Source organism: Poecilia formosa, unplaced genomic scaffold, assembly GCF_000485575.1.
Source record: "Poecilia formosa unplaced genomic scaffold, Poecilia_formosa-5.1.2 Scaffold98, whole genome shotgun sequence".
NCBI lineage: Eukaryota > Metazoa > Chordata > Actinopteri > Cyprinodontiformes > Poeciliidae > Poecilia > Poecilia formosa.
Window position 1 is genome coordinate 1,382,505 of NW_006800037.1, and position 15,960 is coordinate 1,398,464.

At 36.9% G+C, this 15,960-nt stretch overlaps 1 protein-coding gene across 1 annotated transcript in view; it reads left to right on the plus strand.

Moving 5' to 3' along the window:
• Window positions 1-15,960, plus strand: part of trabd2b (TraB domain containing 2B) — an 84,548-nt gene that overhangs the window by 50,838 nt on the left and 17,750 nt on the right. The window contains exon 4 of the mRNA XM_007558731.2: window positions 5,945-6,119. Within this exon, the coding sequence (XP_007558793.1) occupies window positions 5,945-6,119 (175 nt within the window). The remainder of the gene's footprint in view (window positions 1-5,944; window positions 6,120-15,960) is intronic.

The window sequence follows — 15,960 nt, forward strand, 5'->3', positions numbered from 1 at the left end:
GAAGTGGACTGCAGCCCTGATAACAGCTCACCCAGAAGCCAAGAAGAAGTCGTTATAACATTCATCATCAGTAAACCTATAAATTAGTTTAATTTTCTGCAGATGCTTGGCAAAGCTTGTTTAGTTTTATGCACTGAGGCAGTGTTTCCACCAAGTTTAACATCAGCAAAGACTTTTGTTGAAATGTTGCATGCCGCTGTTAATCAGCTCTTGAGTGCTTCAGCTTTGGAAACTGATTTAGTGCAAAACTTAAAGATCGTTTCTGTACTTTGTGCTCCATTCTTTTCTGTTTTAAAACGCATGTAATTATTTTCATACCCCCTTCACTACATAAAATAATGGACTCTGGCCTGCAGTCTGCCTACAGAGTGTAGTTTTGTCAGTAATTCAAATAATAATAATAATAGTGATATAATTCAACTATTTTAAAATGGTTCAACAAAGGATGTGAGTTTTGTTTGTATAAATTGTCCATAGTTATCTACTTAAAACTAGAGTTTAGTAAAACGATTCTGTTTTCCTGTTTACAGATGCAGCTCAGGCAGCCTTACAAAACTATACTTTGCGATGTTTTGAGCCATCGATATCAGATTACGAGTTCTTAACCTGAACAGTAAGTGTTCTCTATATGACGAGCACCAGCTATTTTTAGCCTTAAAGCATCTCAGTGTTACAAAACACAAATCTGTCAAGACTCTGGATTTAAGTTGGCATAAATCTCTTCCCTGCTCCTCTGCCATTACATAATCATCACCTCAAACATTTAGGCTTACCCATCCGTTCCACAAATCTGCAAAACTGCCACATTAATCCTACTCAACCTCGGGTTACTTGATAGTCTGACACTTTAATAGCTCTGAATGTAACTAAAAACTCATCATCTCACCTCTCGCTGACACTGACTCAGCTCCTTTGCTGAAAGCTACCATCACCATTTCCTTAGAGCTGTCAAAAGGCTATTCAGCCCATAACGTATGTACATAAATGCTAAACGTCCACATGCTAGAGCCGTGCCGGTTATACAAAAAGGCCGTTTTGTAGGACTGACTTGTCAATGTCCCTCACAGACCCTAAAGTTCCAGGCCACACATCATGCAACCTCAACTCAAAAGTTTACATACAGACTCTTAATCATTTACACAGTAGAGACACATAAGGTGTGCACACCATGCCTCTATTCTCATGCCAAATTACAATAAACACGCATATTTTTATTATTCCCGTCTCTCCTGCTCACGTTATGCTCATCCAGCTCTTTCACTGAGGAGACCATTAAGAGAACATTAGCCTTTAGTTTCACCTGCAGACATAGCTTCAGCTGTATCCATTAGTATATGGCAGCAGTTTGCCCCTGCTCCATGTGTCATAATAAAATACAGCAACATTCCCGAGCATTTGGTTAAGCAATCAGATACCCGACTGCAGAGAACTGTTGTAGCACGGTGATCTACGACAGGTTTGGGCCTCTGGACTTACCATGCCGTTTTTTAAAACAGATCGGTCCAGAGGCCTCCAACAACCATAATACTCTCTCCAAACTCCGTTTCAACTTAAAAGAGAGAAGTTGATGCTGAACTGCGGTCCACTGTTAAGCAAATGCACTACAACATCTGACATCTACTAATAAATTATATTATGGCAGAAGAAATGTTGAAGGGCAGAAATATGAAAGCGAGTATATCACTATTTTTTTTATTTCTTTCCGATTTGTGTTTGGCTTGGTAGCGTACAAAAATTCTAATCATTTGTGTCTGGAGTTGAGAAACGCATAAAAAACCCCATCAAAGTATAAAAGCAGTTGAGACATTACAAATGAAACATCAAACTCTGGCATCAACGCACAATAAAATGCTCCCCCAAGAAAAAGAAAGTAGCATTAGTAAAGTCTACAAAAGGAAGGCGAGTTCATGGATGACTATTTATGCAATTTTTCAGTGATTAGGAGGCAGACAGGAGAAATATTTTAAGGGCAATAGCTCGGAGACATAGCAATCTGGCACAATACCCAGGGTTTTAAAAGTGTGACAAACCCAGTGTGCCTGTCATTTGCCACAGTGGAGAGTGACCACATGAGAAATGTCGCTTCAAAAAGCAGAAACTGCATTGCAATGTTCGCTCTAATTTTGACTTTCATGGTTAAACGAGAGGCAGTGCTTAGCGGGAGTTAGGAGTCCCTGGAGTCACTATTGTGGTGACAAGGTTGAGCAGCACAGTGCTGACCATTATGTCTAATTGTAAATCCATTCATCACTATCATATAAGTTGTTAGAAAAACGTAGCAGCTACCTTAACCCTAATGGAAGCAGAAGATAATTTCACTTTTCAACTTGTAATAAGTTCAGTCCTGAAGGTTCTCCCGAATACATTCAAACTGGAAATCCATCAACTCAGGTTTCTTATAACATTTTGTTTGGTATTTTAACTCATTTCAAGCTATTGCTGTGATTTAAAAAAAAAAAAAAAACAGTCAAAATTCTGAGAAACAATCTGAAACAATTTGATAAATGGCCTCTACTTCTGTAGTGCGATATCAAGTCTGAGGACTTCAAAGCATTTTCCACGACAATCAACAATTCACCCATTCACTCACTAACGGTGGAAAGCTACAAAGTAGCCACAGCTGCCCTGGGGGAGACTGATGTAAGTTGCCATTCATTCGGCACCACTGAGCCCTCTGACCACAGTCGGCAGGGAAAGTGGATGAAACGATGATATGCTTGAAACAGGCAACCAGCTGGTTACAGGACAAACCCCCGAGACATCACAAATACCACTCTAATGGTGGGGCAACATGTTTAAGACCCACTATAATTTAATAAAGTGATCATTGGATGTCAACAGATATTTTACACTGTCAGAGGACAGATGCGAAGTGAAAACCACAGAATAACAATGTGTTTTACAATCAGCTAATGCCTGCATTCACCTTGATGTTGCAGTTGTCTTAATGTTCACCCACTTCTCGTGAGTTTTATTTCTTCAATAAGAAAAGAGCAGAAAACGTATACAAAAGGAGAACTGAATAGAAAATATTAGGAATAAAACCAAAGAAAAGACCTTAGGAATGAAGTAAACTGCTGTATAACAGGAAACAAAAAAAGAGGGGAGGTATAATTCCAATAGAAGGGGTTTTGGAGGGTTATATCACCGTTTCCCTACATTTCCTGTCTGGGTTGGAACATTGGACAGTAAATGGTCTTTCACTGGATAACCTTCTGCATTCACTGCTGCAATCGCACCATGAAAGAAAACATAATTTGTAGCCACAAAGCTCCCTTCATTCAGCCAAGTTAATACATCTTTTTGACATATTTCATGTCAGACCAAATTTAATTATATTTTTAAACATTGGGATATGTGGCCTTCTCTGAACCAGTTTCACCTCCCCCAATAAAACACAAGCAGGTGGAATTGATTTTATCTTCCTTATACATTAAAATATATTAAGCTATTTTTTTCTTTTCTTTTTTTTAATGAAGTTCTACAAAGGCATGCAAAAAGATTTCAATAGTAAATCAACATAAAAATCAATAAAAACAAATTGCTGTATATTTTACAATTGAACAAAAAGCATCCGGGCCTTACGCAAAACAAAGGACTGGAACAGAAACAACTCAAAGGAGAGAGGGGAAATGAGTGAGACCCACATTTTGACTTGATGCTCAAATACCTTGTGATAATAAATCCTTCCATATATTTACAAACCATTCAGTATGAAATATACACACACATTTAGCCACCATTTTCAGCCATTATTCAGTCCCTTGTCAACCTGTAACTCACTTGTTGACAGCAAAGCAATGCATGTTCTGCATGTGTCTCCTTGTCACTCTCTAATATAACCCAGATAAACACATCTGTTCAACACAGGACACAAACATTGATTCTCTCGCCAAACTCTCAGTCATTTCATTTCTTCCACAGCAGAACAGAAGACGGCAGAGTGGGTTTTCTCATGTGACCTCTTTATACTTGTTCACATTAACATGCATCTTTAGGGATTTCTTTTAAGAAGTGAGTATAGCGAGTATGCTCCCTGGATGCACAATTATAGTCGGTCAATCAGAAGTGTTTTAGGCTACATTTGACCAAATTGTTTTTGCAGCACAAATATCAAGATACTAGCACCATGCTGCAGGACAAACTGGCAAGTTAACACTTACAGATTTTCACCAAGGTGGTGTGCTTTATTAATAACAGTATTTTTATTTGGAAGAGTAGTAAATGAATAATTAAAGGTGAGGCCCTTTAGTGTATAAAAATCAGCCTAGAAAAATGTCAATAGAGTGCGGATTTTAAGTCATTGCTTAATGTAATGCCCCGGGTCAAAAGGCATGCACTAAGGCTGTCTGCTCCTCTCTTCCAGCATCTGTGAGCATTTGATGCCGAAGGCATCTGTGATTTGTTTTGTGTTGCAGCAGGGATTTCATGTGATTAAATGTTAGATGAAGAGCTTAAGTTTAATTCAGCTAAATAATTTCAGTTGTGTCTTTTGCCGTGTTTATTTTTCTTTTACAGAGATTGTATGAAGTCAGACAGATTTTTTATTTGTTGGATTAGATGTGCCAATGAATAAATATCGGATGAAAAGAGGATTAAATAAGTAAATTGTGAGTCTCGCCATATTTTCCCACAAAAGTTAATACAAACCCATGTTTGACTGTGAATGTGCTAATTATCCTCTTGCAGAGGTAGTTCAGCCATGGAAGATTATCAGGTAATTAAGAATATCCATTGAATTTATGAAAAAAAAAAAAAGTATGTGTTGAAAAAAATCTCTTCTTTTTAAGTCTACATTAAAGTTACGAGAATTATGAACTCAAAAGGAGAAGACGTCAGGGAAAGCCTCATCCATCTCTGGAAGGAGAAGGAGAAATTATTTAGTTTCAGCATTAGGAAAAGACAGGTTAGGTTAGGTTAGGTTAGGTTAGGTTAGGTTAATTTATTTTCATTATTTCAATACTCTGTGCTGTTGAATTAGACTGTACTAGCTCCTGCTACATTTTTACTAATTAAAGAAGTATATCAAATTGCTTATTTAATTTGCCATTATTTTGTCTACACAATTATTGTGTTGCTGCAATCTTGAGTTCTTCAACTGTAGTAAAATAGTCTTAGTGGATAGATCACAAATTTATCGGGGCATTTATGAGCCTTAAGCCGTTTAAACAACGCCTCTGAGTCACTAAAACATACTTGGATCAGAATCAAGAGCCAGTTGTAATTGGGGGAAAGTGGTTGTTTTAATGAGTGTCATCTGTGAAACTGCAAGCCCAGCTGAGTCATGGAAAGAAGAGGGTTGGGACACTCAGTTTATCCACTCAAGTTTTCACAGATAAACCAGCTAAACAGATTCTGTTTTAATCCAGAATAGGATAATACCCAAAAGGCAGGAAACACATTCTGTGTTCGAAGCTAGATTAAACAGAGTTTAATCATTGTTTTTTTTTTTTTTTTTTTTTTTGTGCTATTTCAGGTAGAATCAGAGAATATATCTTGAAAGGTTCATTGGAAACAAACATAACCTTATCTTTTTTTGCTTGTTTACTCAACTATATCCCAGAATACAACATATATGGGAACATATATAGGTTTTCGGGTCAAAGTCGCATTGTACGTCCTGGTAGCAGTGTCAGATTGAAATCCAATCACATTCACGACATAAACTAATTGCTGTAGTGCTTGTTTAGAACAATATCAAGACCAGTTTCCTCTCCGTACAGTTGCTTTGTTCAGTACCTTGGTGTGATTTTTGTATTAACATCCACACAATGAAACCTCATCGAGGGAGGAAACAAACCAGAGCTCATATTAAACGGACTAAATTTTCACACTAAAGTGTGAAAATGCCCTAAGGGATTCGTAATATGTTAAGTTTAAGATAGATTTTTAAAGTAAAGTCTTTCAACATCTTATTTTCTCACAGTCCCTTTCTCTTTTTCAGCTTCCTCACTTCATCAACAGCTCTCTGCCAGCACATGACCGTATGACCGCCATGCAGATCGACAACTACTTCCGTCAGGAGCTCATCTACAAACGCAATGAGCGAATGGCTCGACGCGTCTCTGCACTGCTGCAGAAGAATCCCAACCAGACTTTCTTTTTCGCTTTCGGAGCAGGTATAGCATGTCCTTATACAACATCTGGAGTTTGCATTAATGCCGATTGTTAATTGTCAAGTAATGGCCACATTAAAACTGCTGTTCTGTAATTTGCTGGTTATGGGTTGCTCCTCTAGCAGCCAAACTCACAAAGCCATAATTGCACCAAGACCGGTCAGACTCTCTTTTTGCATTCAGTGACGTCTTTCCAAGCACATTGTTTTGCAGCTAGGAGGGTGTGTTTGCATGTAATTGTGAAGAATCGACAGGAGGTTTATTGTGGTCTGGAACAATTTCGGTTAGTGTTGCTGTCTAGTCATGTTTAACAAATTTCCCGTTATTTGTAATTTCAAGTTAAACTGGAGAAAATGCAGTGTTCAATTGGTCCCAGGTCTTTGGCATGCAAAGCTGATGTTTAGAAATTCAAAAGTACGTGGACACACGCTTGCACACAGAAGTCCTGTTTACAACCATCTCCCACCTTAGAAATGAAGACACCATTAGCTTGTTTGTTTCAATTAGCATTCCTAGCAAATGCTGGTTAGGAAAGTATGTGTGTTTATGTGAATCAATAGGTAAACAGGTGGTGTTCCTGTTTACTGTCCAACTGTGCATCTCTGTTTTCGATTCTGTTAAAGGGTAGCACTTCCTCTGGGCCGTGCAGACATGGGTGTACCAACATGTGAGTGCCTACAGTGTGTGCCACAGCGTATTATTACCGCAGAATGCCTGGTTCCTTCCTTTGGGTTTGTTGCTCCCAGTTCTTTTTGTGATTTTTGGACTGTTGCACGATCCAGCTGCTAAGTGTGTGTCGTCACAGACGTAACTAAACACTTCAAGTACGCATTAGGCTTGTACTTTGGGTGTAACAGGAGGATGGATGGAAGTAATATCACATAAATGTGCGTTATGTGAATAAATAAAGAAACGCACTATATTTATGAAACAACTAATTGTCAATTGGTAGTCTGGAGACTGATTTAGTTTATAACTAAAAGGTCTTTGAAACTTAGGGTTAAGAAATATAGAGTGAATCTGAAGTATTTTGCAAGTTGTTAAAATGAATTATTTGAATTGAAAATGATACTGGTTTGGGTGGAATGTGACTGGATGAATTACAAATGAAACAAATGTTGTTATTTTGTGTTTCAGATAAAGCTAGGCCCAAAACCATTCATTCTTCTGGCAGATTTAAACTTGAAATGGTTTTTGTTCTCCCAAGAAGGTTGTTTCTAATAACGTGAGTAGATAGCGGGGAAATCAGGGAGAAGTGACGAGAGGAATAGGCGAGTACACCAGTTTAGTCAAATGGCGTTTTGACTAAAGTCAAAAGGGTTGGAGACAGCTTTTTATTTCTCTTTCTCACTGTTTGCGTTTTAATGAGGTTTTTTTAAATCTCTTTCTCACATGCTGTTTTTATTTTAATTATGTAAAGCACTTTGAAATGCCTTGCTGCTGAAATGTGCTATACAAATAAAATTTGATTGATTGATTGAGTAATGACTGACAATGAAGTGCTTAAATACCAGGAGGTAGAACCCTGGAACAAAGAAACTGGGCTGATTGCTGACGGGTTGCAGGTATGATTGACGGAAGCGAAGCAGACAGAGCGAGACAGTAATGGCACAGGGAGGAGAGGGAGAATATACGGGGGATCATGAAATTATTCTAACACTAAAGAATAACTACACTGAAGAAACAAAGAAACTGGCGTAGCAAAAATAACTATAAAAACTAGAAACACTAAGAAGTACTGAACTTAAAGAAAACAGGAACATGATCTAACTAAAATATAAAAAAGTAACACAAAATAAATAATAATAAACTATTATGAAATCAAGTTACCAAAACAACTCAACAAACCAGGAACCAACATAGGAAACATAAAATGAAACTAGAAAGATGTAACCCAAAGTGAACCAAAAACTAGTCTAAAATAAAAGTTCCATTTTTATTTTAGACTAGACTTGTTTTTTCTAAGAAGTGTCCTTCTTTCATGCATGATTCCTACAAAATGTGGCTTAAATTAAAGCTGAGAAAATTGCTGATGTTTTGATATGTAAAATATGTAAATTCCTGGGATATTAATCTATAAATAGTTTGTTTTTTTGTCAAGAAATTGCAAGCGAGGACTAAGAAAATGTCTCTTTTATGCTGGTAGGTTTAATTTTACATAATTGCTTTTATTAAAATTAGTTTGTTAAAATTAAACAAGCCACAGTCCCTATACTTTATGTAAATATTTCATCCTATTTGATGATTGTTATGAATATCACCATATTCTACAAACAAGGCAATTAGTCCAGTTTTTGTCATTTATTAGAGGGTTTAAAAATGACAGTGGCTGCAGTGCGGCACAGCAAAAAGAAAAAAAAAACTGATGTGCAGGTGTTAACAACTTTAAACCACTTGTATTCTGCTTTTCTTCGTTCTCTGTGTTGGCTTTACTCTACACGCAGACCTGTTGCCACGGCAACACCTCCGCTAACCCGCAGAGCAGAGGATAATATATTGACCAGAATGCCCTGCACTACAGTTAGCTTTCTGCTTTTGGAGCGATCGCCGGTCCTCTTGCATTCACAAACCACGCAGGAGTTCACTTCAGCCGAAATGAGACCAGAGTTTGCTTTTTTTTTTTGGGTCCGCATCAAAGTCGATTGCACATTCATACTTCCCCAGATGAACCAGACCTTCTGGACAAGTGAACTGGAGTTCTATTAAAGCAGACTCTACATGGCTGGTGTGAATTCACCCTAAGATTCAGACCCTTCCACAGATTTACTGTCAGATTAATCAGAAAATAATATTTTAATGAATTCTGTTTAAATCTAAATAACGTTGAACTTTACCAAGTTCCTTTAGGTTTTTGTCGTTTCCCTTGCTTCTTTTTTTGTATGTTTGTCGTTAGGTTGAATAACATCAAAAATGATTGTTTGGGTCTTCAGATGACAACATTTTCACATTACCAGTTCGACTCTTGCATATTGTGCGTGTTTTAAACAGTTCAGTAAGTTTTCAGTTAAAAGTTTTCTTCCTCAGCAAAGCCCTAGACTTTGAGACGTTTTCCATTTTGAGCACACTGGAAAACTACAGTGCATCCAGCCGCATGCTTTAGAGGTGAACGTGTGTGTTGGGTCGCCTGCAGGTTGCAGGCACTACATGCGACAAGACTGACAGCTAGTGTGAAGTGATAGGAACCATTACATTACGCTACGCCTGCTGAGTGAGCTCACACACGTGTGCTTACACACATGCAAACAAAGCGGTACATTCAAAGGTGTAAAACACAGTGCTACTCACATTTGAGTGTGTATTTCCTGATATGCACAGTTGCTCTAATATCCATGCAACAACGTGAAATTTGTGTTTGACTTATAACAGTTGGGGGGAAAACAATCTGATTAATGTAATTTGAGGAAATGCTTACTAATGAGTTTATGTGATATTACGACATCATGTGACAAAAAGATATTCACATATAAGCAAATAATTTATCACATAAAACCTTTACACATCTACAGAAATCAAAGCTACAAGTACTGCAAAAAAAAAAATAAATAAATAAATAAATAAAAGTAGAGTTTAAATTCCACATATGACCACATTTTATAACTCTTGGAAAATGAAACTTGTTAAAAACAACAAAAAGCAAGTTGTTTTCAACAAGTTTCAAGTTTTAAGTCAAAACAGATAAAAATCATCAGAAATCTTTCCCACATTTTAATCACAAATCACTTCCTCTCTCTAACGTCTCTTTTCTTCCAGTTCAGATTGCTGACACACATCTTTATGGTCTTGTAAATGTCCCTACTGGTCCCAGTTTCCCACTGGCCATGGCCAGCAGTGAAATTGTATCATCCAGTGATGCCAGTTTGTATTATGTGACAACCCAGACTTCCTAGAATCTGACCTCTCCTTCGACATTTTTGGACCTTGTTCTTAGAGCAGCGATGGTTGCCGTTATATTTTAAATACCTTTCCTCTAATAATTTCACAACAGAGAACATTCTAAGTAACAAAGGGATATAAAGAGGTGAGGCTTTGGGAGGGTTAAGGTTATCCAGACTTTAAAATAAATAGAGCCGAGGGAGACGGATAACAGGCGTTTTCAGGGCAAACGTGAGCGAAGAATAATGGTGATCATATAAAATTAAATCTTTATAGTAGGATCTCGGATCACGTTAGATGGAATGTGTGTTTACCTCAGAACAAAGCTTTATAGGGAGCTTTATGGCTGACTTTAAAATAGTCATAATATGGATATTTTTTATTGTAGATGTGTTTCCAGGTGTGGACTTCCAAGTTTCTGGTTACTACTTTGTTTTTCAGTACATTTCTGCATTACGTCCATATTGAATGGGCCGTGTATTGGCGGTCGCTTTCAGCCACTAACTTTACAAGATGGAGAGCTGAAGAAAAACAGGTATTTTAAAAATACAGATTTCAGGTCAAAGTTCTGAAAGTTACCAAGCTGTAGCAGCTCGAATGGAGGAAATTTTTCTATAACTACTAAAGATATATACCACGTCCATAAAGTGATTCAAGCAGATACAACTCTTCTCAGCACCTTGCATTCTGCTCTTTCTTGTACTTTGGAGAAATCTACATTTTCTTCTTAGGTTAGAGCTTAACACAATATGCATGGTTTTGTTGTAGAGGTCATTTCACCTATATGTTCAACAATATTAATAACTGAAATAAAAACACTACAAACATCATCAAAGTCTATTTGACTCCATTCAGAAGACAGCAATCCTTTGAAGAACTTTGCATAATGTGTGTTGCAAAAACATTTAATATTCCTTTGGGATCAACACAGTTTTTTGTTTTTTTTGAATTTCCGATTCAGACTAACTTTATTTTGGTAAATTTGACAACATTACACAAAATGTAGACGAAAATAAATACTACTTAAACCAATAATTTATCAGAAAAAGAACGAAAAACATCCACTGTCCATATACATACATAATACACACATTTATATTTAAGTACATACTCACATTACATATATACATGGTTACATAATGCATATATACATTTACATAAAAACATAAACTTTATAATAGCTTTATAACTTTACATTTTAAGGCTCTTTCAAAGCCCACCAAAAAAATCTTTGAGATCATTTCACGGTTTCACACCGATAACTGAAACACATTTAAACCGTACTTTACTTTTCTCTTTAGCATATTCAAATGTTAACAAGCCTCAGAAATTATATTTCTCTTTCTTAACTTAAATAATTTCTGAAATCCAAAAGGAAGACTTTTGTTCTATGCTTTATTATGCATTATTTCAAGCATTTTTATTTGTACAATATCTTTTAGTTTTAACATATTACTTAGAAACCATATATTAGTTGGTCCATAATATCTCATTGTATTAGTAAGCCTAATAGCATATTTGTATGTAAATATTTATTTTATTTCAATTTCTCCATATTTCTGAACAATATGGCAAATAGGGCATAACCGAGGACTAGTATATAATATTTTAGACAATCCTGCAATGGTTTTAGTTGGTAATTTTGAATTTCAATTTAATAGGAAATCGTGTTGAGAGTGCGGTGCAGTTTTAGTTTTGCTACATTTTGGTTCGCTGTAACCCAAGCCACAAATGAAATAGTTATTGTTTTCAGGTCAAGTTAATTGGCCCAAAATCAAGTGAGCACATATTTATATTAGAGCATTTATCAATGTCTGTCAGTGAAAAACAGTCAAAGATTTTTATAGAGCTCAGTTGCTTTATATGAGTTTGTGCTCAACATAAAACATCAGTTAATGGCGAATAAACTCAAAGCTTAACACTAATTTTCTAATAAGCCAAATTAAAGGAAAGGAACCCCTACTTTTGCAAAAAATAAAAAATAATGAGCAGTTACTGAGTTCAAGCTATTAACAGCAACAGTGATTAATGCAGAAATTCTGCCTCTTTCCTTTGGGCTGTTTTGCTCCCGAAGCTTTTTGTGGGTTTTGGACCTGAGTTGTGTTACTCCATCCAGCAGCTAATTTTGTGTTCTGATTAAACTTCACATTCTAAGTATGCCTGCGCTATGTGCTTTGCTTGTGATGGTGGAATAAATATATTAAGTAAAATTTGTGAATCTGTGGGCATTCTTACCAGTGAGGGTGTTATAAAATGTGTTTTGAGACAAAAATGTGACAAAACACTTTGAAGATTTATTTTTACAAAAGAGATCAATTAAACATGACTTTTCAATATAAGACACGAAAGAAAGAAAGCCGTAAAGTGACATATTTTCAACTTTTTTTTTTTAATTCTGTCTCAAATAGCTCTGTATTCTTTACGCAGCATACAAAAGCTTCATGTCTCATTGTTATGCATGTTCAAAAGGTGCTGTTTTCATGCTTTTAGAGAAGGTGTTGAAGTTGGAGTTTTGTGAGTAATTGTAGCCGGATATAAAATTAATTTGTTTCATTTCAGGATTTTTGATTTTTGTCAGTCTTTCATGTCATCTTTTGAGCGTCTCGATCAAACTCTGATTTTCTTTTTTCCTTTTTAAACTTTGGCTGTTTTTTTTCCACAAATTTACAAACATTGATTTTAACAGATGGAACAGTGTTCTTTCTGCCAATATCTAGGAAATTACAAAAAAAACACTAAAAATAAATGGGAGTTTAAGGCTTTTTGTTACTTGCAGCTTATTATAGTAGCACACTTTGTTCCCATTTGTTTTGCTGAATGTGTGGAAAACGACAAGCAATGTTGAATTGTATTTTAGACCCAACCAGGCGATTCCTTAAAAAGCTGTTAGCTTAAAACTGGATATGCAGCAAATTATGGTACAGTATACAACCAGAATGCGTTGTTTTGATGATGTCCAATTCATTCAAAGTTGGTGCATTTCATGTCTCATGTCTCATGTCTAGATAAACAGCTTTCTTCTTACTTATAAATTGCTTGTAAAATTAGTTTGCAAGTTGAATTTTTATTCTAATCTACAGAATAAAAAAAATGTACAATATAGAAATGTGTCTAAGAAATGTTGAAAGGGCTTTGGTTTCACTTCGCTGTCATTATTAAATGGAAAGGGACAATTTGGAAGTCAATAGCCACTTTTGGTTCATTTAAAAAAAAATTGAGTTACTTGACGCAGGATCTGGCAGCACATCTTCTACTAGTAAAGGCGGTGCAGAATGGAAAACTCTGGGTAACATGCAGCTTTTGAGGAAAGGAAAAAGCCAAGACACACTGGCAACAAACATGACAATGATGTAGGACGTTGGTGTCCCGGTCCAGTCCTTATGGGCCGGTGTCCTGCCAGTTTTAGATGCGTCTCTGCTCCAACGAAGCTGGTTCAGAGGGTTCAACTACCTTGTTAGAATGCCAGAGTTCTGCTAGGCTTGCTAATGAACTATCATTTGTTTCAGGTTTCTTGAATCAAACTTAAACATGCAGGATTCTGGCCTTTAAAGACTAACTTTGGACACCACTGATATAGGAACCACTCAAAGGTCTTTACGCTAGAGTAACAGTCGCCCAATTCCACTCATTCACAATAAGCAGAACAGTGGGAGGAGAAATCTGGAATCAAAACCCCAATTTTCAGATTGCAAGACTCCTCTTACTAAGCCACATTGACAGCAACATACCAGGAGTCTCTCTTGGGGTGAAATTTTATGAACTACTTGGCCTTTTGTCAACGACTTTAATTGACATTTTACATATGTGATTATCCACAAATTGACAACAACACTGGTTAAAAAGGAAAATTCCATAGTTAAACTTAACTAAAATGTAATATGTCACACGCTTAGGCAAATAAATGTGAGGTTAAATTCTGCAGACTAAGACAAACGGTAGTGTAGTGCTGGTGGTAAAAAATAAAAAGCTCCTCAAATGTGCATGTCACACTGTCTGCAATACTGGTAGCTAAGTCCTGCTTGTCTCTACAAATCAGATGCTTGTTAGGATGAGAAAACTATTACACTAAACCCCGCTACCTGTGGTCGCTTGAATGAGCTAAAAGTAACAGATGTATCTAAAGTTCTCAATCAATTCAAATGTGGACATACTAAACTAGCAGGCAACATCAAGTTTTATCAAACAATAACTAACTCAGAGGCAAGTGCCCAACTTCCTGCAGCGTTTTGTGTGGATGTTGGGCTTTCACAGGCTACATGTTCTAATGAAACACCCTCGCTGACTGATACTTGTAGCTTGTTTAAGAAGCACCACGGTTTGAAAATTGAAAGAGGTAGCTCAGTTCATCAGAACTCCGACCGCACCTCTTAACATTTTTGTAATTCACGTTACTGGACTCTAAGTGCTTCATTACACACAAAATCCGCTTGTAATTTTATATAATGTTATATCACAAGCAACCACTCACTACCAAGGCAAATTGCAGCCAACCATCACAGTACTTTTATTCACCGATATGGAGCAGCCTGAAAATCTTCTTGAATATTGTCTTGTTAGAATATCGCTATGCATTTACCAAGCTGATCTTAATCAGACATTTATTTAAGCTTTTCCATGCTCCTCCTCTGTTTATTGGCCTTTGTCTCCTCCAAGTCTCTAAGTGCTGCACAGCACTCCAAGTCCAAACGCTGTGGTCACCACTGTTCACTCTTAGGATCATGTAATGGGGGCTAATCGGGATAATCCGCTACAGCATGACGAAGCGTTCAAAAGCCCAAATAAATGCATCACACTTTCCTCCTGGATAAACTGTCACAACATTACCACATAATAACAGTTAAATCTGTAGCTTACAAACTTTTTCTAAAAGCTCAATGAGCACTTTTCTTTGTTCATTATAACCCTCAGTTGTATATGTCTGTGTGTTCTCAGTTCATTGGATCACAAAAACAAAACAAAACAAAAAAAATACTAATAATCTGTAATCTTACCCAAACGCACATGTGAATTATCTGTGCTAAAGAGTGGAGCACTTCAAGGGCAAACGTTGTGTTGTTGCAGTTCCACGATGTTCTTCATCGGGTTTTCATTTGCCACTTCCCTGGCTGCTGCAGCCCGTCCTTATTGAAAACATCCCCTGGAATTTCCTGACGGTGCACTTACACACAAGTGGCCGAGTACGTTGCAGACGAAAAGAAAAAGTCATATGATCCGCAGATATTTATCGGCAAAATAGTAGTAGCAACTGTCAAAAGTGTAGCCCTTTTTGTTTGGAAGTCTGGGATTTTAGAGTTATTCTCTCTCTCTCTTTTTTTTATTTTTTATTTTCCAGCCAATGATAGTAAATTGTACAGACAGCATGGGTCCATGTGTTTTAGGTCCCTTTGTGGCATTGTGGTGTCGAGGTGATGAGTTGGGGAGAGAGCCTGCCTGCAGAGCATGTCACTCTCTGACTCTTCCCCTCTCAGACCATATTTGCCTTTTCAGCCCTTTTCCGCATCTGTTTGTCTGCCGTTGTGTCTCAGCCTTCACTTCAGTCTGTCTGCAGCAAAACTCGGCTTTCTGCTCGTCTATCAGTGTCTGTCTCATGTCTGCTTTCTTAATCCTTCACATCTGTGTCTTTTTCATCACTAAAGATGTCACCATCCCCTTATCTTGTCCACCTCTGTCTTGACTTCATGTAGTCTTAACTTTCACATAGCTGGTGGTCAGGCAGTGCAAATTATTGTAGTGATTTTCTTATTACAGTTTGGTCCCAACACATACGCTGAACGAATATAAACACAACATTTTTGTTCCCATTTTTTGCGAGCTGAACTGATAGATTTTCCACGTGCACAAAATAGCAATTTCTCCCAAATATTGTTCACACATCTGTCTAAATCTGTGATGGTGAGCTGCAGCTTAAAGCTCAGTGACTTCATTTCTTAAGTGATGTGTTTGGAATGTGAATCTTTTGAACAAATTGGTT